General features: G+C 42.4%; 1 protein-coding gene across 1 annotated transcript; it reads left to right on the top strand.

Annotated features, from left to right (window-relative positions):
- Positions 1-13,824: 13,824 nt before the first annotated feature.
- On the top strand, positions 13,825-19,637 carry DGAT2L6 (diacylglycerol O-acyltransferase 2 like 6; the record flags this gene model as incomplete). Its single annotated transcript, XM_063084663.1, has 6 exons — positions 13,825-13,948; positions 14,381-14,451; positions 14,791-14,995; positions 16,421-16,595; positions 18,838-19,049; positions 19,483-19,637. Coding segments are annotated over 6 exons (942 nt in total), but the record flags the coding sequence as incomplete, so codon positions are not given.
- Between the last annotated feature and the right edge of the window lie 4,034 nt (positions 19,638-23,671).

The raw sequence follows: 23,671 nt of genomic DNA on the forward strand, positions 1-23,671 counted from the left end.
TGTACAAACATCTCATCAAGACCCTGCTTTCAATTCTTTTGGATATGTACCCAGGAGTGGAATTTCTCAATCATATGGTAGTTCTGGTTTTCATTTATTTATTTATTTATTTATTTATTTATTTATTTTTTACATTCTAAGATGTTGTGGAGCAGTTAGGGGGAAGGAGGAGGAGGGGAGGGCGAGGGGGAAGGGTGGAAGCAGGAGGGGGTGTGGCATGGTCGAGACCCATGGCTTCCCTCTTATTCTGGCAGAGGAGCCCAGAGGGCTTCCAGCAGTGGCTTGGTCATTGCTGGGCCTGATGTGGACATCTAGGGGGGCGTGGCTGAGGCCCTCAGTCCCCCACTGCCCCGGCTCAGGAGCCCAGGGCACTTCCAGCGGTGGCTCAGTGGTCATTGCTGGGCTGGTACAGTCGTTGGGAGGGGCATGGCTGAGACTCACAGCCCTCCCCCTACCCTGGCTTGGGAGCCTGGGGGCTTCCAATCCTTCCAGGTTTTATAGGTGTTCTGTGGTGGTGTTAGACCTTTACTAGTTAATACCAGAACTTTTTCCCTGATCTGTGGGTATTTTGTCTTTTCTCTCAGTTCTGTGTTGGATTATTTGCTGTTCCCAACACTTAAACTCTGCACTAGAACTAATTTGTTGTCCTTTGTTTACTTCTAAAATGGGGGAAATTTCTGTGGGGACCAGCACTTAAGATCTGTGGTTGAGCTAAAGTGATGCTTTGCTGCTGATTGTCTAGGGAAGGCTTTTTCTGAAGCTCAGGTTTTGATTCTTGACCCTGAAAGCACTTCCTGGTCTTGTGAGGTCCAGTAAACCTGGGTTCTGTGGAAACTGTGGTCTGGGCCTGAGTCTTTTCAGCAAACTGCACCCCCTACAGATCTATACTCCTGACCAGTTTCCACTGAGTGGTCCTGTGCTCACTGGAGGGCAGATCAGCTGTCTTTGCTGTGCCTCAATGTTTACCCGGTGGGTCCATGTCCCCCAGTGCCCATACTCCAAACACTTCCCATGGGACAGGCCATGTGCTAGTCCCTTGCAACAACTCACCAGCCTCTGAGTGGCTCCTTTTTTCAGATGTCTGTGGCCCTTCACTCCTATGTGGGTCTATGGGAACCCTGTTAGTGGTCTTGCTGGCTGGGGAGCCACCAAGGCCCTCTTCTACCCTGCAGCCTCCAAGCAACTTCATACAAAGAGCAGAGCTGCAGCTTTGCCACCTCTTGCTCTGTGTTGGGGACTTGAAACAGTCGGAGCGATCCTTTCTTTTTCTCATCGTGTCTTCTCCTGCTTTCATGAACTCCGTAGGTCTCTCCTCTTCCTCTGAGCTCTAGTGGCTCCATCTTGGCTGTCGTTGCTTTTTATTAGTTGTAAATTGGTTGATTGCGGGAGAGGGTGATGCTGGGGACCCTCTATTCTGCCATCTTGACCAGAAGCTCAAATATTTATTGATAATTCTGTTTTTAATTTTTTGAGGAGCTGCCCTCCTGTTTTCCACAGTGGCTGGACCATTTTACATTCCCACCAATAGTGCACAAAGGTTCCAGTTTTTCCACATCTTCACCAACACTTCTTATTTTCTGGTGTGTGTGAGTGTGTGTGTGTGAGTGTGTGTGAGTGTGTGTGTGTGAGTGTGTGTGTGTGTGTGTGTGTTTATATAATAGCCATCCTAATGGCTGTGATATAACATATCATTGAGGTTTTGATTTGAATCTCCCTAATGATTAGTGATATTGAGCATCTTCTCCTGAGTTTGTTGGCCACTTGTCTTGATTTCTTTTAGATTGATTATTTTTACCATTCCACTTGTCTTTCTCTACTAGTTTGAGTGTTATACATCTTGTTTCTGTTTATTTAGTAATTATGCTAGAAATTACAACACAGATCCTGAGTCTTGGAGGTTACCAAGCATCTAAAAGGGTGTGATGCCCACAGAAGTACCTGAGACATTCAAGTTTGTTCAACCCAACAGTTACAGAGAAATACTAATTATCAGACTTTGGGGTTCCCTTGCTGAGACTACAGGAATGAGTTGGTTATAGGCTCCTTACTGTCTAGGAACAGAGATAAACAAATCATTCATTCAACCATTGTACACATTTTATGTGCCAGTGCTGGACATATACACAAATCACAATAATGTAAGACAGACTGTGGGAAGTGAAAGAAAGAACCAAGACGAAGTGATATTAGTGTGTCAGAGAAAGAAAATATTACACCAAGTCGAGGTGATCAAGAGAGGCAGGAAAGGGAAGCAGTGTGGCATGATGAACAGGACATGAGTTCTGGAGTTCATCAGACTTGGATAACAATTAGCTGTGTGGCTTTGGACAGGCCCTGTAATCCCTGTAAGCCTCAGTATCCTCCTCCTCTCAGCCTGGTCCACAGGAAATGCTCCATACAGAAAATTGTCCCTCCCTCCCTTCCTTCCTTCCATCTTTCCTTCTTTGCTTCCTTCCTCCTCTTTCTCACCCTCTTTCCTTCTGTTTTGCTCAGAGCCTCCCTCAGTGCTTCTCCTTCCTGAATGATATTCAGAATAGTGGCTGATTACTGAGCGCTACTGGAAGCAATGGGAGAGAAAATAGGGAAAATTGGGGAAAGTGGAAGAAAAAATAGCAGAAGGACAAGAAGGAGGGAGGAAATGAGAAGAGAGAAACAAGAAGATGGTTTGGCAGAGATGTGGAATACAAATATTTATGGTCCTTAGACTTAGACGGTGGCTCTGACAGCCCGTCTGAGGGCTGACTTTCATTCAGAGGATGGCTCTCCATCTGTCTCTTCTGGGCTTGTATCACTATCTCACTAAACTTTGCAACATCCTTTTTCCTGATCCTTTAGCCTCTGATCTCCACCCTCTCCCACCTATTCCATTGTCTGTTCCCAGAAGAGTCTTTCAAAAGCACCTTTGATTAGGGCTGGTCGGTTAGCTCAGTTGGTTAGAGCTTAGTGCTGATAACCCCAAGGTCCGGGGTTCGATCCCAGTACTGACCAACCACCAAAAAAACAAAAAGGAAAACAAAAAAAGGGGTCTTTGGTTACATCTCTCTCCTGCTCAAAAATAGTCAGTGGTTTCCCATTGCCTGCTTTATGATGTACAAATGTGTTAGCCTGGGCATCCAAAGCCCTCCTCCACTCTCTGGCTCTAACCCCTACCAATGCATCCCCCTACTCTTCCCCTATATGAAGCTTGTATTCCAGGCAATCTACTCACAGAACAAGTGGGAAAAGTACTCTCCCACTCCTTCGCCTCTGCCCTGACTATTCCCTCCACTGGAAAGATGTCATGATAGCTCTTCCTGGACTATCCACAGACAACCCTTCCTTTGAGATATTACTCAAGTCATATCTTCTCTGCAATGTTTTCCAGACAACCCAAGACTAAATCACCTCTGAAAGTCTAGAGCACTTTGTAAGAATAGGCTGAGTAGCAGCCCTTATAGCTCTTGTCCACTCTACCCAATAAGCTCATGAGAACAAGGGCCATTTCTTATCATTATTATATTTCTTGCAAGACCAGACTTGGCACTAAATTGACAGTCCTTCCAGATTTCTTCTTCCTCAGTAGAAACCTTTAAGTCCACCTCTTGTTCTTTTTTTCCCCTAACATCTTTTTCTTGTGGGCCTACCCTCTTTCTCTGGTTTCTAGTACTACAAAAAACAGAACATAGCCTTGGGAGTCAGACAGACCAGTTCTGCCACTTACTTGCTGTGAGACCTTGTGCAAGTAAGTCTATTATTTTCTATGTGACCTTGAACACATAAGTCATTCACCCTTCACCATAACAGAAGGAGAGCATAGTACCTGCCTCTCACCTCTGAAGATCAATGAGGTGAGAAAATCCTCAATAAATGTTAATTTTCTTCCTTCTGTTATATAAATTGGCATTACTTGGACCCCAGACACACTAACTCATAAGACACTGCCAACCTCACCACTTGATCAACAGAGGAGTGACAACCACTTCTGAGAAAGGCACCCTAGACTCTGATTTCATTGCACCTTCAGGAAGAATATAATAACAAGGTCTTAGAAAATTAAGCAGATAGAGACTTCAATGCATTTCCAGCATCCCACAGGCCCGTCAAGGCATCTTTCACTACTCCCTCTCTGTCACCCTTACATCCAGTCAGCTGTATTGGGCTGAAAATGCTACCTCCGTGATATTTTTCAACTTGGTTTGAGAAATGGTAGCCTATTTCATGTTCCTGTTGCCTCTCATCTATATCACTGAAACTCTTAGCTGATCTCCCTGCCTACAGTTTCTCCTGCTCCCACAGTTATCCCAAATTAGCTTCCTGAAACACAGATATGATCCAGGCACTCTTTGACTTAATAACCTTTACTGGCTTCTCATTCCTTCAGCATCAGGCCTAACCTCCCTAGCTTCCTTCCCGGTTTCATCTCCTGTTCCACAGCTTCCTTATGCTCCATATATTTTTGCAGATTATGATGTTACTCACAGGCCTTGGACTCTTCCATCTCCAGGCTTTTGTTCTAGCTTTTCCTTGTGCATGGAAGGCCTTTCCTCTGCCAATTCATCTGTCAAAATCCTAACCTTTCTCCAAAATTCAACTTTAAATCTTACCTTCACAGGCAGCCTAGAGTTTCTAGAAGGCAGAAACTTTGTTTTGCACATGTATTAATATGAGTTGACACACAGAAAGTGCTGAAAATAGCTCTTGGCACATAATAATGACCCAACAAATGCTACCTACTATTCCCCCAAAGCTTGGAGCAAAGATACATGACTTCTTTGAGCCTCAGTTTCTTCAACTATAAAATGGGGATAATAAAATTATCTACCCATCAGGATTGTGAGAGGATTAAATGAGATAATGCACATTAAATGCTGAACAGAGTGCTGTTTCATAATAAGTGTTCGATATATGGTATCAAGGACCACACTTGCATTATTTTCATCCTTTCCATATTTACTCTTTTGCCTTCCTCCTTCCAGTCCCCAACCCAGAACCCATAGCTTTTAGTACAGAGATTTCATATGAAGTAAGTTCAGTCAATGTTTGTTGAACTATTAAATGACTTTTTACTCCTATAAGCTCTTATATTTATAGTTAATTTAGATCCAGTAAGTAATCCAACAGAAATTCCTCTTTGACAAACAAGCCATGCTCTTGGATTTCTGAAGGCATTGAGCCAACTGACTAGATTTGGTAGGCATTGCCAACACTCAGATTTAGGTCATTGCCCTGAATCATAATGCTTCCACCTGTAAGGATGATAGGTCTTCACCTTACACTGGAAATAACGTATTACCTATAGCCTTACACATATACACACCCTGTAACCTTGGAAGGCATTTCCTTGTTTGGAATAAGAGCATTGGTGGTTTCTCTTCCTGTTAGCTTTTACCTGCCACCTGGAGAATTTTGAAATCAAACTTCTCCCTGTACTACAATTCAATGTAACAGATATTTATCATAGGCCATCTCCCTGGGCTTGGCACTGTGCTAAAGGTTGTTTTTGATAAGCTTACTGTCTAATATGGAGAGGGCCAGACTCTGAGGTACTAATTACACCAGCAAACAAAATGGAGCAGGGCCAGATGGAAGCACCAATAATATGTTGGGGAGGGAATCCTTAATTCCAACCAGGGGATTAGCAAAGATATCATCAAGGAGATGTCATTTGAGCTAAGCCTTGAAGGCTGAGAGAATTTTGATAGGCAGAAACTTGGGGATAGAGTAATAAAAATAAGGGTACAGCATCACCAAAGGTGTAGAGATGTGAAATCACATGGGGAGTTGAGGGAATGGGAAGTAGACTAAGGTGGTTGGGCCCCAGTTTTCCATACTTCAGCCATTTGTATCCCACCTTCTGGTTCTTTCCAAAGCTATGTGCCACCTATGCTATTATTACTTAACATACTTTTTCCCCCCAAATTAACTCATTTCTGTAGCCTAAATTAATGTATTTTAACAGGAAACTGTATATCACTACCATGAATCTACTTTTATTCGTTAAACATTAAAATAACTTTCCATCCACTTACCACCTCAAATCATCTAGTGTCCTTACAATGGTATGGGGACCACACTTTGAGAAACACTGGGCTACAGTACAAGGGGCGTAAGTGCAGATACTGAGAGATGAGGCTAGGGAGGGCTTGAACGCCAGGCAAATATGTTCAGACTTTATTCCGTCAGCAATAGGGAACTGAAAATATTGACGGTTTAGAGGATGCAAACAACAGCATGCAATTATGCTTTTTTAAAATGTATGGCAGTAGCATGGAAAATGGACTAGTGGGGAAGAGATCAGCAGCCAAAGAGCAGATAAGAGGCTGCAGTCCAGACCAAAGGAGATCAAGTCCTGGGCTGTGGTAGTAGCAATGGGGACAGAGGCAGGAAGATGGATTGGGAGAGATATTTTTGGAAAGGAAGAGAAGTCAAAGATGGCTCCAAAAATACTGAACCTATGACATTTATCCTGAGGCCTGAAAGATGAATAGGAACTAGCTAGGCAAAGAGCTGAGGAAAGGGTCTTCCAGGCAAGGAGGACTGCATGCACAAAACCCTGAAGCTAGGGAGCACAATGAGTTGAAGGAACTGAAAGAAGAAGAGCATGATGGAATGCAGAGAACAAAGCAGTGGCCAGGGGCTGAATCACAAAGGGCTTTTTAAACCAGGGTTAGGAGACTAGACCCGATCCTAAGAGTTTTTATATTTATGGTTAATTTAGATTCAGTAAGTAATCACAAAGCCATAGATATGCCTCTTTGACAAACTAGTCATTTTCTTGGTTATAATGCAGAGTGACAGCCAGACTTGCATTTAACACACTGGCTGTACCATGACTCAAATAGAAGTAGGGAGTTTATGTAGAAGACACTGGTGGTTATCTGGATGGGAGATGATGGTGGCTTACGCCAGGTGGTAGCATGGAGGTGGGGAACAGGATACTTTGAAGATATCTGGAAGGCAGAACTGACAGGAATTAGTAACTGACTAAAGGGAAACAATAATTAGAGCTTAGCGGTTAAGGATACAGTCTCCTGAGTAAGACAATCTGGGTTTCCAACCCTGGCTTGCCCACAAGCTAGCTGTGTGACCTTGGAACTATTTAGGCTCTCTGAACCTCAGCTCCTCATCCACAAATAGGGTCTTTATGAAGATTAAATAAAATATACTATGTAAAACACTTAGTTTTACATGATGAGTGTACAATAAATCTTAGCTATTACTATATGGGAAAAGTAATCAAGTGAGAAGAATCAGAGATGATTTGAAGAAAGAAACCACTTAGATTCATACTGGTACCACCTTTAACATAAGCTAGTAATGATTAGCAATTTGAGGCTGTATAGATTTGTTTTTTTAAATTTAAAAGTCAGGACCAGGGATAAAGAGGAACATTGACCCCATAAAAGGGTCAATTCGCCAAGAAGACATAATCCTAAATGTGTTTGCATCTAACTTCAAAATATATGAGGCAAAAACTGACAGAACTAAAAAGAAAAATAGAAAAATTAACAATTACATTTGGAGACCTCCTTGAAAACCACAAACAACCAAAACCCATCCAAGATGAAATAGATAATTTATACCTATTAATTTAATTTAATTTTGATTTTAATTTTGGAAACCTCCCAAAACAGAGATTTCCAGGTCTAGATGGTTTCAAAAGCAAATCTAGCAAACATTTTAAAGAAGAAATATGGGCCAGCCCATGGTTCACTTGGGAGAGTGTGGTGCTGACAACACCAAATCAAGGGTTAAGATCCCCTTACTGGTCATCTTTTAAAAAAAAAAGAAGAAGAAGAAGAAGAAATATCACGAATTCTACACAATCTGTTCCAGAAAACTGAACAGGAAGGAAAATTTCCCAGCTCATTTATGAGACTAGACCCTGATACCAAAATCAAACAAAGACAGTCCAAAAAACAAACTCCAGACCAATATTCAGCATGAATACAAAATGCAAAAATTCTCCATGAAATATTAACAAATCGAATCCAGCAATATACTATGAAGAATAATGCACCATGATGAGTGAGCTTTATCCAGGAATGCAAGTACAAATATTTGAAAGTCAATCAATATGAACTACCATATTAATCATCTAAGGAAGAAAAAAAGTCATATCAATTAATGTAGAAAAAGCATTTGACAAACTTTAACATTCAATCATGACAAAACCTCTCAGCAAACTAGTAATAGAAAAGAACTTCTTCAACCTGATAAAGAATATCTACAAAAAAACCTACAGCTAACATCATGCTTAATGGTGAAAGACTGAAAGCTTTCTCCCTAAGATTGGGTACAAAGAAAAGATGTCCATTCTCACCACTTGTATTCAACAGCATACTAAAAGTTCTAGCAAATGCAATAAGGCAAGAAGAAAAAAATAAAGGCATACAGATTGGAAAATGAGAAAACTGTCCTTATTCACAGATGACATGATCGTCTATGTAAAATCCCAAGGAATCTACTTTTTAAAAAAACAAAAACCTTCAAGGACTAAAAATGAGATTACTCAGTCACAGGATTCAAGATCACACACATAAAAATTAATCACAATTCTATACACTAGCAGAGAACAACTGATAACAGAAATTTTAAAAATAATACCATTTAAATACCTCCAAAAATGAAATACTTATCAATAAGTCTAACAAAATATGTACAGGATCTGTAGGCTCAAAACTATAAAATGCTGATGAATAAAATAAAAGACCTAAATAACTACAGATTTATCATGTTCACAGATTGGAAGAATCAATATAGTAAAGATGTTATTCTCTCCACATTGATCTATAAAGGTAATGCAATTTGAATAAAAACCCCAGCAGGGTATATTAGATAACAGTTTTGCATAAATATTTTTTTTTCTAAAGATGACCAGTAAGGGGATCTCAACCCTTGGCTTGGTGTTGTCAGCACCACACTCTCCCAAGTGAGCTAACCAGCCACTCCTATATAGGATCTGAACCCGTGACCTTGGTGTTATCAGCACCACACTCTCCCGAGTGAGCCATGGGCCGGTCCTTGCATAAATATTAAATTTCCCAAATTTAATAATAGCACTGTGGGTACTACAAGGGAAGAGAATACCTTTGTTTTTGGAAAATATATGCTGAAGTATTTAAGGGCAAAGGATTGTAGTATTCTAAAATATAAGCATATATGTAGTTACTTATATTTTTATATTTAGAACTAAATCAAATTTAAAATGTTAACAATGAGTAGATATAGGTGAAGGCTATATGGGATTTTATGAAAATATTCTTGCATATTTTCTGCTAGTCTAAAGCTTTTTCAAAATAAAAAATTTAATTTAATTTGAAAAAACTCCCATCAGGAATTTTTGTAGACATAGACAAGCTGATTAAAAAATTTATAAAGAAAAACAAAGGAACCACAATAGCTAAAACAATTTTGAGAAAGAATAAAGCTAGAGAAATCACACAATCTGATTTTAAAGCTTAGTATAAGACTACAGTAACCAAGACAGTGAAGTATTGGTGAAGGGATGGACATATTGATCCATGGAACAGAATAGAGTCAAGAACTAGACCTACACAAATATGGCCAGTTGATTTTTGACAATGATGAAAAAGCAGCTCAATGGAGGAAAAATAGTCTTCTCAACAAATGGTGTTGGAAAAATTGGATATCCATATGCAGCAAAATGAACCTGATCAAAACCTCACACCTTATTAAAAAATTAACTCAAGAGTTACATCAACAAGATGTTGGAATAGGAAGTCATATCTCCCCACAGCACAATAATTTGGCAGCCATGCATGGACCAAAGTGCCTTTGTGGGAGCTTTGGGACCTGGTAAGATGTTGCAAAACCCTGGTGGAGCCCAAGACCAAGGAGGGCTGTTTTAAGAGGGCAGACCCATTCCGGTAGCAGGCTCATTGACTGTGGTGCGAGCTACAGACCTGGAAATGGCCTCACCCCCACTGAAGACTCAGCTACAACCCAATTTGGCTTTGGTTCTGCCACCAAAATTGTCTGCCAAAGGTTCCAAGAGGAGAAATACCCATTCATGCTCAGGTGACAGACTTGCCGACCTTGGTCCCAGCAGTGGACCCTGAAGTAGACTGATAACTCAACAGCAGCCCCTCTCTGCTGCGGTATAAGAGCAGTTGTGCCTGCCCAAGGACCCACTGGGAGTCACACCTGTTCATGGCCCAGGAGGCAGGCTTGCCACCTGATCCCATGGAAGATCCTGAAAGAGCCCTATAACTTGGCTCCAGTCCCACTTAACCATGGTCCGTGGACAGTCTTGCCCACACAGAAGTCTGGCAGGAGGCACCAAGAGGCAGGCCTGCAGACCTCAGTCAAAGAAGAAACCAAAAGGGAAACCAAAAAGTATCCTGAGGCAAATAAAAATGGTACACAGCATGCCAAAACTTATGGGATGCAGCAAAGGCAATTCTAAGAGGAAAGTTTATAATGATAAATACCTACGCACACAAGAAAGAAAGCTCTCAAATAAACAACCAAACTTTACACCTCAAGGAACTAGAAAAAGAAGAACAAACTAAAGCGAAAGTTAGCAGAAGGAAGAAAATAATAATGATTAAAGCAGAGATAAATGAAATAGAGCATAGAAAGGCAACAGAAAGATCAGCAAAACTAAGAGTTGGGTTTTGAAACGACAAACCTTCAGCTAGACTAAGAAAAAAGACAGGATATCAAATAAAATTAGAAACGAAAGAGGAGACATTACAACTGATATACAAAGGATCATAAGAACAACATGTGTTTGAGCTGGGCTGGTCCACTTATACAAGGAACCCACATAAATGAAGGGCCGACTTTTTGTATGCGTGAGTTCCACAGGACCAACTACTTAAGTATTTAACTACTTAAGTTACTTAACTACTTCAGTATCTTGAGGATATATCTGCACCCCCATGTTCATTGAAGAAATATTCACAATAGCCGAGATATGAAATCAACCTAAGAGTCCATTGACAGATGAATGGATAAAGAAAATGTCACACACACACACACACACACATACACACACACACACACACACACACACACACACACACACACACACACTGGAATATTATTCAGCCATAAAAACAAAAAAATCCTGCCATCTGCAGCAACATAAATGAATCTGGAGGATATTATTATGCTAAGTGAGATAAGCCAAATACAGAAAGACAAATACTGTATGATCTCACTTATATGTGGAATCTAAAAATGTTGAGCTCATAGAAGCAGAGGGTACAATAGTATTTGCCAGGGTCTGGAGAGTGACAGAAAATGGGGAGATGTTGGTCAAAGGGTACAAAGTTCCAGTTATAAGATGAATAAATTCTGGTGATCTAAAGTACAGTATGGTGACTATAGTTGATAATACTGCATTATTTACTTGAAATTTGCTGAGAGTATATGTTAAGTGTCCTCACCGCTCCCCCCTGCCCAACACACACAAAAGGTAACTATGTGTGGTGGTGGATGTGTTGATTGATTTGATTGTGATAATCATTACACAAGGTATATGTGTACCAAGTCATCACATTGTACACCTTGAATATATACAATTTTTTTTCAATTATACTTTCGGAAAGCTAGAAAAAAAATTAACTTGAAATGGATCATAGATCTAAATGTAAAACAGAAAACTGTAAAGTTTGTAGTAGAAAATATAGGAGAATACCTTTATGACCTGAGGTTAGGCAAAGAGTTCTTAGATTTGGCACCAAAAGCATAATCTGTAAAAAGAAAAGAAGTTGATAAATTGGACTTCACCAAAATTAAAAGGTTTTGCTATGAGAAAGACCCTGTTAAAAGAATAAAAAGATGGACACAGACTGGGAGAAAATGTTTGCAAATCACACATCAAAGCACTTGTATCCAAAACGTATAAAGAATTCTCAAAAGTCAACAGTAAGTAAACAAACAAACCAATTGAAAAACAGGCAAAATATTTTAGGAGACACTTCATGAAAGAGAATATACAGAAGGCATATAAGAACATGAAAATCTGTTATGCATCATAAACTATTAGGGAAATGCAAATTAAAATTATGATGAGATACCACTACACATCTATTAGGATGGCTTGGCCATCTTCAGTACAAACAAAATTAGGAGCCTCCTGTGTGATCTTCCTCCTTGATAATCCTCTCAAAGACACCTCCCTTGAACATGGACAAGAGACGGTGGAACAATCTCCTGATGTCAAGCCCATAATATCTAAGGGAACATCAGACATACATACACACAAATGTTTGTTCTTCATCATTCCTTCCTCAAATACCCTCACTTCATGTTAGCTCTTCCAACGTTTGGCCTCTGTTTCTCTTATCTCTTTAAATCCCGCTTTTGACACTGTGCATGAATGACACTGATGACACTGAAACAGGCTGGGTCTGGAAGGCTTGTCCTCAGAGGACACTTATGGTCTCCCGCAGGGCCACACCTGCAGTTCCAATAGATTCCACAAGAGGGATGCTGCTTACCAAGGTAAGGGCTCTTAAACTGCCTTTAGGACTGGTGGATAAACAAAGGAAATAAAATATAAGGCACACAACCCATCTATGCTTTTTAAATAACATCACATTTAAATAACATTATATATACTGACTAAACACTAATCATTTAGCTTACCTGTTATTGAAAAGAGAAAAAGTTTGTTTATTTTTCAGTCAGTCTACAGATAATTGTTGAACACTTACTGTGTGCCAGCCACTGTTCTAAATACTGGACACACAAAATTTATTTGAAACAAGATATAAAGCAAATGATACACTTACACTACCTTCAATTAGTAATAATTCTTATTTAAATTTATCTGAGTTTTCATTTGAAGCTTAACTGGCCAGTTTATTTTCGTCTTTCATGAAGATCAGAGGAAGCGGGGCTTTTATTCCATGGCAGGCTCCATGATTTTGATTCCTCCACCGCTACTTCCTGTCTAATTAGCATGCTTACAACAACCATCTCAGCCAGTTCTCATAAGGGGAAACCAGTCTATCACTAAAATTTCTTCCGCTCCATAACATGACCTTTGAAAGCAATGTCCATTCAGTCTTTTCCCTGCTATTTTTTTCTATGTCCAAACTGTAAGAGACAAACCTGCTGGTTGGTAATTCTTGAGTTTCTTCCCCTTCTCTGAAACTTTTATCTACCATGATGTGGCACCTGATCAAAGAAGTCATTCCCTTAGCTAGGTCTTTTTTTATTCACACTACGTGTACTTTTAGCCCCTCTTTCTCATGAGTGCAAATTTTAAAATGGAATTCAATTCTCACTTCTGTAAAATGTATCATGTTTGCATTTCACAGCCTGCTGTGACTTTGCTAACAGAGATACATTTTTTCCTTCCTGAACCTTTGCAATATTTTAAAAGGGACAAAATAGAACACAGTAAAGCCGTTTCTAATCTGTGTTTCCTTTTCAGCATCAAACAGCCTATACACTGCAGGCAACCCCTCTCCACCGGAATATGTGGATTTAGCAGTTCAGCAAAGGAAGAAGGGCCAAGCTTTTAGAAAGAATTTCCTGAGATCCCAGAATGGGGATGTTCAGCCACCAGCCCAACGTGCTGTTCTTTGCACTTGCCAAAGAGTGCTGTCCTTTGACCCTGCTGAGGGCCTGCTCTCAGAACTTCTTGGTTCTGCTATTTCCTCAGTTAAAATCTCAGTCATGAAGGGGACCCATATCCAAGGGCTCAGAGGTTAGCCTGGACCACAGCAGAGCTAGGTGGGGGATGGGGTAAGAGGGAGAGAAGGATACTCTCCCAGCTGTGCCCTGCTCCTTCAGTGTACAGCACAGATCGCTATTATGAGAGGTTTACTAAAACTTGAAGGAAACTGAATGGCATGAACCCTTTTTGTCCCCTCAGGAGCTATTCCCATTATCCTTATACCCTACTCTGTGGTGTTCACTAAGTTCTGGTTCTTGGCTGTGCTCTCCTTAGCCTGGCTTGCCTATAATTGGAACACCCACAGTCAAGGTAAGAGAGAGGGGCAGAATGGTGGTCCTGTCTGTGCCAGGGATGGAACCACAGGGAGAGGGCGGTAGAGGGAAAGAGGGGGAGAAGCAAAGGGGGCAAAGGGGGAGAGGGAAGGGGAGAGAGAGGGGAAAGCAATGCTCAGCAGGGGCAGAGGTCTCTGCCAAGCTGCCCAGGAAGAATTAAGAGCTTGAGGTTTCTGGGCAGGTGCCCCCATTCTCAGGCTGTTTTCCTATCATTTTTCTGGCTGGCTGCAGAGGAGCAGGGGCTGCCTATGTCTTGGGAGTTGGATTTGGGGACAGCACCTACAGCTCTCAGGTGTGAGCAGGTGGTCCCTCCTGTGACATGAGGACTGGAGGCAGAGCTCTCCACCTCTGGGAGAGGTAGAGGGACTATCAATGCCCCACCTGCTCTTCCCTTCCCTTCTGTACCCAGGTGGTAGGTATTCAGCTTGGGTACAAAACTGGACCCTCTGGAAGTATTTCCTAGATTACTTCCCAGTAAAGGTGACGATCCTTCCTCCAGGTGCCCTCAGTTCTTGTTGCCAAGACTCTCACTCCCTACTCAGCTCTATGTTTTCAAAGGCTTTAGTGGCCAGCAGTGAAGGTCAGTGCCCAGAGACATAATGCAGAGTAGGGGCCCAAGATGGATGGGCATGTGGGAGGACAGTGGCAAACCCAAGTCAATCTCTCTGACCATCATGACTCCTGGAAATCCTGTGACAATCATGACATCCCAGTAAAGGGCTCCCAGAGAGAAACATAGGCTACCTGCTGGGTTTTGAGTCCACATGTCCTCTATTCCTTCTTCCTAGCCCATGCTCTGATTCAATCTCCCTCTAACAGCTGGTGAAGACTCATGACCTTTCTCCCAAACACAACTACATCATTGCCAACCACCCCCATGGCATTATCTGTTATGGTGTCTTCATCAACTTTGCCACTGAGGCCACTGGCTTTGCTTGGATTTTCCCATCCATCACTCCCTCTGTAGGGACCTTGGAAGGAATCTTCTGGATCCCGATTGTGCGAGAATATGTAATGTCAATGGGTGAGTATAAGAAATCATTTCATTCTCTGACCAACCTCAGGGCTCCAATCCCAATAAGTTCTGACAGTCACTCCCTGCTAGAAGAGGACTTGGTAGAAATTGAGTCCAGAACATTCTGGGCCAGTAACAAGAGAATGTGGCTAAGCATCAGGCTCTGTTGAAGATCTGGGAAGCAGGGTTTGGTTGGGCAGTGGAGGAAGTTACAGGCATTCATAAGAGTTGTCAGGACTCTTTTCAGAGGGGGAAGCAGAAGGCTGGAGTTCAGGATCAAAGCCAGACTGGAAAGCAGAGGGCAAAAGCCGAGTATTAAACACAAATGCAGGGAAAACCAGGCATGAATGAGGCAGATCAGACAAACTTCACCAGACTCTTTCTGGGATGTCAGTTGGCTTCTTTTGGTCAGTCATTTGTACAGCAGCTCTCATTCCAGGGTGTCTTAAAGACATTTTAAAGTCTCTCATCCTAGCTAGTATACTCCTGGTCCATAACCTTCATCTCCTGGGAATACTTTCACACTTGCATAAGACGTCAAGATATATAGAATAGGCATCCATCCAAGTCCAAGATAACTTCCCTATGCCAGGCTTCATGCCAGGGTACTGTGACAAATGTCCTTCTCTCTGGATGAATATTCATCCTTCTGGACACCAGAAAAAAACTGAATCCAAACATAAAAATGTAAGATACGTTTAGCTGGAGGTGCCAGATGGGACTACTGGAGTTCCAGAGGATGCTTTTGCTCCCCTCCAAAGTTAGGATAGCCCTGAAACAGTGGCTCTTAATGGCTGGAGACTGAAGGAAATTTCTACCATCCCTCTAGAGAATAGAAGGTGAGTGCAGAGCAAAGATGGGAGACAGAAGTGATGAAAGACTCTGTGACTGTTGTTGAACAACAGGGTGTTATCCACCCTCCATTGTTTATCAATATTTCAGTTTGGCTTGTGTGGGCTCTCAGGTCTACCTACTCTCCAGAAACCCTAACCTATGGCTCCCCTTTTGCAGGTTGCTCTTAGGAAGGAAGCAAGTTGGTGGTGGCTAGTCCTGATCACCCCTGGAGAAGAGAACTATGGAGGGTCTGCAGTGCTTTCAGCCTGGGAAGAGTGGAAGATGGCTATGGTTCATGGGTAGAGAGGGAAAGGTGGGCTTAAATACTACTGATCTGAAAGGTAGTAGGCTATGGGTGGAAGTAGGCAGAAGAACTCAGTATAGCTCCAGCTGCAGTAGTGCAGACTCCCAAGGTAAGCAGCTGACCCTAAGGACCAGCCTCAGGCTAGGGTTAGTCCAGGATATGAAGATCCAAGACAGAAGGGTGGAAACAGCAATAGTCAGGAAACTGAACTGTCTCCAGCAAGAAGAGCCTGTAGAAACCACTCACCCCCTCCGCAGGCACCAAGTTTGTCCTACCACTTGACTCTGGTTTCTCAGGTTTGTGCCCAGTGAGCGAGTTGGCCTTGAAGTATTTGCTGACCCAGAAAGGCTCAGGCAATGCTGTGATTATTGTGGTGTGTAGAGCTACTGAAGCCCTCTTGTGCCAGCCAGGAGCCTCTACCATCCTCCTCAAAGAGCGTAAAGGTTTTGTAAAGTTGGCACTGAAGACAGGGTGGGTCCCCAAGTTCTGGTGCTGTGTTGTCAAGGTGCCATAGGGCCTCTGTAGCCTTCTTCAGAATGGTACCCTCCCTGCGAAACTTGTTAGAAGGGATCTCCTCTTCATTCTTTTTCTTTCTACTCTCTCACACTGTGCCTTAGGGGTGTTTGGACCTCCGGAGACATTTTAGTGGGCATTTTTCTTACTTGAAAGTTGGAGAAAGAACAGCAAAAGACCTCTTACTTTCTGCTCATTAGCCTGATAGGCAGGAGGTCTGGGGAAGTGGACCTTTACTCTGTATCGCTCTGTTAACTGGGAGGCCCTGAGGACCTACCAAGGGCAAAGAAGGCACTGGCTTTGATGTTGTAAGGATTGCAAAAATGAATAAGACAGGCCCCCAAAGAGTATACAGTCTGGTTTGAGAAATACTCATGGAATGCATCCATTCAGTGGTTATTGAACACGTACTGTGTGTCAGGCATAATACCAGGCATTGAGAATATAAACGTAAGTAATACCTGATCCTTGCAAACTCACAGTGCAATGTAGAAGGCAGACACATGCACATATAATTGTAAATATATGCAGAGTCCAACCACTTACCATCTTGACTACCATCCCATGGTTTAAACTACCATCACCTCTCCCCTGGATTGCTACAATACTTCTAACTGCTCTCCCTGCCTCCCCCACCCCCAAGAGTCTATTCCCAGCTGCAGCCAGGATAATCCTGTTAAACATGTCATATCATGTCCCTACTCAAAAAGCTCCAAAGGCTCCCATGTCACTCAGAGCAAAAGCCAAAGTCCTTATAAGGACCTGCAAAACCCTGAATAATCTAGTCCTTAACCATCTCTCTGACCTCATCACCCATGCCTCCCCCCTTTCTCACTCCATCAGACCTACCCTTGCCTTCTTGCTGTCCCTCAAACAGTCTACACATGCCTGCCGTAGGACCTTTGCTGTAGCTGTCCTCTATGACTGGACGGCTTTCTCCAAATAACTGCACAGCTCATCCCTTTACCTTCTTCAAGTCTGTTCAACTGTCTCTCTCCTCAGTAAGGTCTATCCTGACCAGCCTGCTCTATTTTTTCCCATTTCACTTATCATCTTCTCATATACCATATATTTTATTTATTTGTTTACTATTTTTTTTGTTTATTGTCTGTATTCCCCCCAAAAAAGGTAAGCTGCATGAGGACAGAAATTTTTTAAATTTCTGTGTTCATTGATGTATTCCCACAGCATAAAACAGTGCTGGCACATCAAAAGAACTCAATAAATATTTGTTGAATGAACAAAGTGCTATAATGGAGATGTGTACAAAGTACTATGGGAGCACCAACTTATGGAAAGACATTGACCCAGAGTAGAGGTTTCATAGGTGGGTGACATCTGAACTGTGAATTGAAATATTAGTAGGAGCTGCCAGTCAGACCAAAAGGGAGAAAGAACTCAGGCATTCAATGAGGACCGACAACATGTCAGGCACTATGTCAGGCTCTAGGGATTCAACAATGAATATGACACAGTTCCCACTTTGATTGGCTTGCTGTCTATTGGGGGAATCAGACAGCTAAGAAAATGACTTTAATACAGAGTTGGGGTAGTGTAGTGTAGGAAAGAGGTAAGCACTAGATGAGGGGTACCTAGTCCACATTGAGGGACTTGAAGTTGGTCAAAGAAAGTTTCTTCACAGGGATGAAATCAGATCTTAGTATTGAAGGGCAAAATCGAATTAGCCATGTAAAGAGAGGGAAAGCACTTTCGACAGAGGGAAAAAATGTGCAATGACTCATTGTCAAGAGAGAACTAGGCATGCTTAGTATGGCTAAGCAGATTGCAAGAAAGGAGTGGGGAGAAGGGAATCTAGCCAGGTAGGAAGGGCTAGAGCATAAAGGCCATGCTAAGCAGGATGGTACAAAATGAGAACCTCTGGAAGAGCTTTAAAGAGAGGAGTGACATGTCCAGATATACAGTTTAGGAAATGTGCCGTGGATGCTGGGTGCAATGAAGACAGTTCTCCTGAGATTAGTTTCTCCCCATCACAGGACAATGTACAGCATTTCCCCTCAGAGAGATCAGTTGGGAGGGTGGGGCATGGCAGGAATGGGACATGTGGCTACAGACATTTTGGTGCTTGGGTTCTTGTCCGAAAAATTTGGTGCTTGGTTCTTGGAAAGGTTCTCCAGTTTGGAGAGGGTTTTTCTGGGGAAGCTTCTTCAGAGAGCTCACACTCCTGCCCCTCTCTTTGCAGGGCATATCTTGTCCCTTCTTATTCCTTTGGTGAGAACAAGGTTCACAATCAGGAGACCTTCCCTGAGGGCACATGGATAAGATTCTTCCAAAAAACCTTCCAGGACACTTTCGAAAAAATCCTAGGACTAAATTTTTGTACCTTCCACGGCTGGGGCCTCAGTCGCAGATCTTGGGGCTTCCTGCCTTTCAATCGGCCCATTGCCACTGTTGGTGAGCTTTCCAGTATCCCAGGGCCACTCTGGTTCTTGATTCCACCCTATCAAGTCCTAGGGGACCCAGCTCACAGCTGGAATGGGCAATGGGAGTTCCAGTGGGTGTGACTGAGTGCAGGATGGAGAGGACAATTCAACCCATAAGAGCTGTGACCATTCACAGAGGGGACAGAATTCAACAGTTTCCACAAAAGCATCACTATTCACACATATTCCTTCAGCACTCTTCTGAACTTGCTCACATTCTCTTTAGCATGAGTGAGATTAAGTGATCAGAGAATGAGGGCCAGGATGGGGCTAGAATGGGAAGAATGAAAGAAGGAAGGAGCGGGAACCCAGTTACTGAATTTCAGTATGCGGATCCTTATGACGGATGGGTAGTTTGAGTTGAGGGCGAGACTCTCATGCCTGTCTCTTCTCCTTCTCCATAGTTGGGGAACCCTTGCCAATCCCCAGGATTAAGAGACCAAGCAAGAAGATGGTGGACAAGTACCACGCACTCAACATCAGTGCCCTGCGCCAGCTGTTTGACCAACACAAAGTTGAATATGGCCTCCCTGAGACCCAGGAGCTGCCAATCATATAACAGCAGCCAGATTTCCCACTAAACCCCCAAAGCCATGAGGGATCCAAATAGGGCCACAGAAAATAGAGAATTGGGGAAGAGGTGAGGATCTCAAGCATAAGAGGGGAGGCCAACCAAGTCACAAAGTACTTAATGAATCAGGGTTCCAGCAACGGAATCCCCTCCCAAGTAACTGAGGTAGTTTTGGGGGAAGGAACCAAAGGGGCATGGGAGGGCTGGAGAGGGCTGGATAGCAGAGGGTGTGGCTCTATCACCCTTGGTTATTCTACGGCAACAACCCAGTTTGGGAGTCTTGTGAGTCGCTCCAGCCAACTGTCTGATCAGAGTAATGAGAAGCCAGAGAACACTGTACCCTTTCCTCCAGAACTTTAGCAACACGATCATTAATTAGGTTTAGGCTTAGAAACTTTTTTCAGTACAGGGAGGCCCTTTCTATATAATTTGAGGACTTCCACAAGGTAAACTTGGGACCTGAATTGTGGCTTCCTGATCTAAGCAGACAGGATTCCCTCAGTTGTGTCATCAGAGTTCTAGGCTGGCAATGCAGTTATGCTGTTTATTCTATAAAAATAAAGCTCTGCATATATAAACAGGATATGACTATTTCCTGATTACTTTGTGGTTCACTACTGGACTTTCTTCATACCTATGACTTTTCCCCTTCTGGCCAGAAAGCTGGTCTGCGGGAAGACCAGCTTTTTTTCTTCTTTTACCCTTTGTACTGCCCCTTACAGAAAAGGTGCACAGTGTAAGAGGCAGGAGCAGAACCATGGGAACTAGCACAGGTACTCAATGAGTAGCCTACCTCTTCTGATCCCACATAACCACCTGGGTCAGAAGGGAGGGAGCCACAAGACTATGTACCCGCTGTAAGTTTGCTTGATATCAAATACCTACTGTGTCCCAGGAATCATGCCATCACTTTCACAAACTTTGTCTCTTAATGCTAGTACCAGCCCTGTGAGATTGAGATTACCATTATCTCCATTTCACAGTAGCTAAAGATCCTAGAGATTCAGTAATTTGCTCAAAGCCATACAACTTTGGATAGAACTAGCATTCAAACCCAGGTCTTACTATTTGCAAACCAAAGTTCTCTCCAGTGCACCACTACATGTCTTAGTCTTCATTTTCTGGAGGCCTACTTATAAGCTTCATTTTCCAACATGAGGTCTCATGACACTCCACCAAAATTAGTTCGTAAGAGTGGGCAAAAATGACATGGATTCTACTCAGAGTGGTCCCAGGTTAGGACTCAGGGAAAACAATTGATTGATTTAAAAAAACCTTTTTATAGCAATAGAATGGAATTAAGAGTATAGAAACAACCCCCATACATTTATAGTCGATTGATTTTCATCAAGTGTGCCAAGATAATTTGACAGGGGAAAGAATAGTCTTTTCAACAAACGATGCTGGGAAAACTGGGTATCCATATGGAAAAGAATGAAGTTGGACTCTTACCTCAAAAATTAACTCAAAATGAATCAAAGACCTAAAGGAAAAGCTAAAACTATTACACTCTCAGAAGAAAACAGGTGTAAAACTTCATGATCTTTTTTTAAAATTTTATTTTGTCGATATACAATGTGGTTGATTATTGTGGCCCATTACCGAAACCTCACTCCCTCCTCTCTGTCCCCCCTCCCACCCAACAATGTCCTTTCTGTTTGCTTGTCGTGTCAACTTCAAGGAATTGTAATTATAGTGTCTTCTCTCTCCCAGTTTTTTTTTTTTTTTTTTTTTTTGTGTGTGTGTGTGTGTGTGTGTGTGTGTGTGTGTGAATTTATTTATTTATTTTTAGCTCCCACCAATAAGTGAGAACATGTGGTATTTCTCTTTCTGAGCCTGACTTGTTTCACTTAATATAATTCTCTCAAGGTCCATCCATGTTGTTGCAAATGGCAGTATTTCATTCGTTTTTATAGCTGAGTAGTATTCCATCCTGTAAATATACCACATTTTCCGTATCCACTCATCCGATGAGGGACATTTGGGCTGGTTCCAACTCTTGGCTATTGTAAAGAGTGCTGCGATGAACATTGGGGAACAGGTATACCTTCGACTTGATGATTTCCATTCCTCTGGGTATATTCCCAGCAGTGGGATAGCTGGGTCATATGGTAGATCTATCTGCAATTGTTTGAGGAACCTCCATACCATTTTCCATAGAGGCTGCACCATTTTGCAGTCCCACCAACAACGTATGAGAGTTCCTTTTTCTTCGCAAACTCGCCAGCATTTATTGTTCAGAGTCTTTTGGATTTTAGCCATCCTAACTGGGGTGAGACGGTATCTCAGTGTAGTTTTGATTTGCATTTCCCGGATGCTGAGTGATGTTGAGCATTTTTTCATATGTCTGTTGGCCATTTGTATATCTTCCTTAGAGAAATGCCTACTTAGCTCTTTTGCCCATTTTTTAATTGGGTTGCTTGTTTTTTTCTTGTAAAGTTGTTTGAGTTCCTTGTATATTCTGGGTATTAATCCTTTGTCAGATGTATATTTTGCAAATATTTTCTCCCACTCTGTTGGTTGTCTTTTAACTCGGTTAATTGTTTCTTTTGCTGTGCAGAAGCTCTTTAGTTTGATATAATCCCATTTGTTTATTTTTCCTTTGGTTGTCCATGCTTTTGGGATCGTATTCATGAGGTCTGTGTCCAGTCCTACTTCCTGAAGTGTTTCTCCTATGTTTTCTTTAAGAAGTTTTATTGTTTCAGGGTGTATATTTAATTCTTTAATCCATTTTGAGTTGACTTTAGTGTATGGTGAAACGTATGGGTCTAGTTTCATTCTCCTGCATATTGACATCCAATTATCCCAGCACCATTTGCTAAAGAGGCATTCTCTTCCCCAGTGTACAGGCTTGGTGCCTTTGTCAAAGATCAGACGGCTGTAGGTGTGTGGGTTGATTTCTGGATTCTCTATTCTATTCCATTGATCAGTGTGTCTGTTTTTATGCCAGTACCATGCTCTTTTGGTTATTATAGCTTTGTAGTATAGTTTAAAGTCAGGTAGTGTTATACCTCCAGCTTTATTTTTTTTGCTCAGCGTTGCTTTGGCTATGCATGGTCTTTTGTTATTCCATATAAATGTCTGGATAGTTCTTTCCATTTCTGAGAAAAATGTCATTGGAATTTTGATGGGGATTTGTGTAACCCCCATGACCACCATGATAAAGAACTGTTTTATCACCACAGAGGAACTCCTTCATACTATCCCTGTATAATCACACACCCCCACCTTTGTCCTTGTTCCCTGGCACTGACTGATCTGCTCTCCATCTCTAGAGCTTTGTCATTTCAATGATGTTATATAAGTGAAATCCTAAAGCATGTAACCTTTGAGATTGGCTTTTTTCCCTAAGCATAATGCCCTTAATATCTAAGTTGTCATGTATCAATAGCCTATTCCTTTTTATTGGGTGTGTAGTATTCCATAGTCTGAACACACCAGAGTTTCTTTAACTACACACTCATTGAAAGACATCTGGATGAGCCACTTCAGGCAGTCCCCACCCAGCAGATGGCAGGAGTGCATGCAGGGACCTCAGGAGGTGCTATGGACATCCCCACCACTGTCACAGACACTGCTTCAGTGCTGGTGGTCCAACACACCCACTTCCACAGCCATGGCTGCTACCATGGCCACTGTATAGGTGGTCCACTGACCACTCAAGTGTGTTGGCATGAGGAAAGTTACCAGTGGAGCCCAGGGAAAGAGGTGAGAGAGAGCAGACCCACAACCAAGTGGCCCAACCCACTGGAGTAACACTATGCTGCCATGCACAGTAGCACACCTGGGGGTGGGATGTACATGTGTGGCCCACACAACTGCCTTGTCCAGGGAAAGACACACGCAGAATGCCCCAAGGATCCAGATACCCAGGATACCCAAATATAGTAAGAAAGAACATTCTCAATCACCACTGACCCATCCCCCAACTGGCAGAAGCAAGGACCCAGGAAGAGCCTCTGCCTATAGGAATGAGGAAAGAAGCCCCTGCCCAGGGTCACCTACCCAAACTAAGGAGCTCC

Source organism: Cynocephalus volans, chromosome X (genome assembly GCF_027409185.1).
Source record: "Cynocephalus volans isolate mCynVol1 chromosome X, mCynVol1.pri, whole genome shotgun sequence".
NCBI classification, from domain to species: Eukaryota; Metazoa; Chordata; class Mammalia; order Dermoptera; family Cynocephalidae; genus Cynocephalus; species Cynocephalus volans.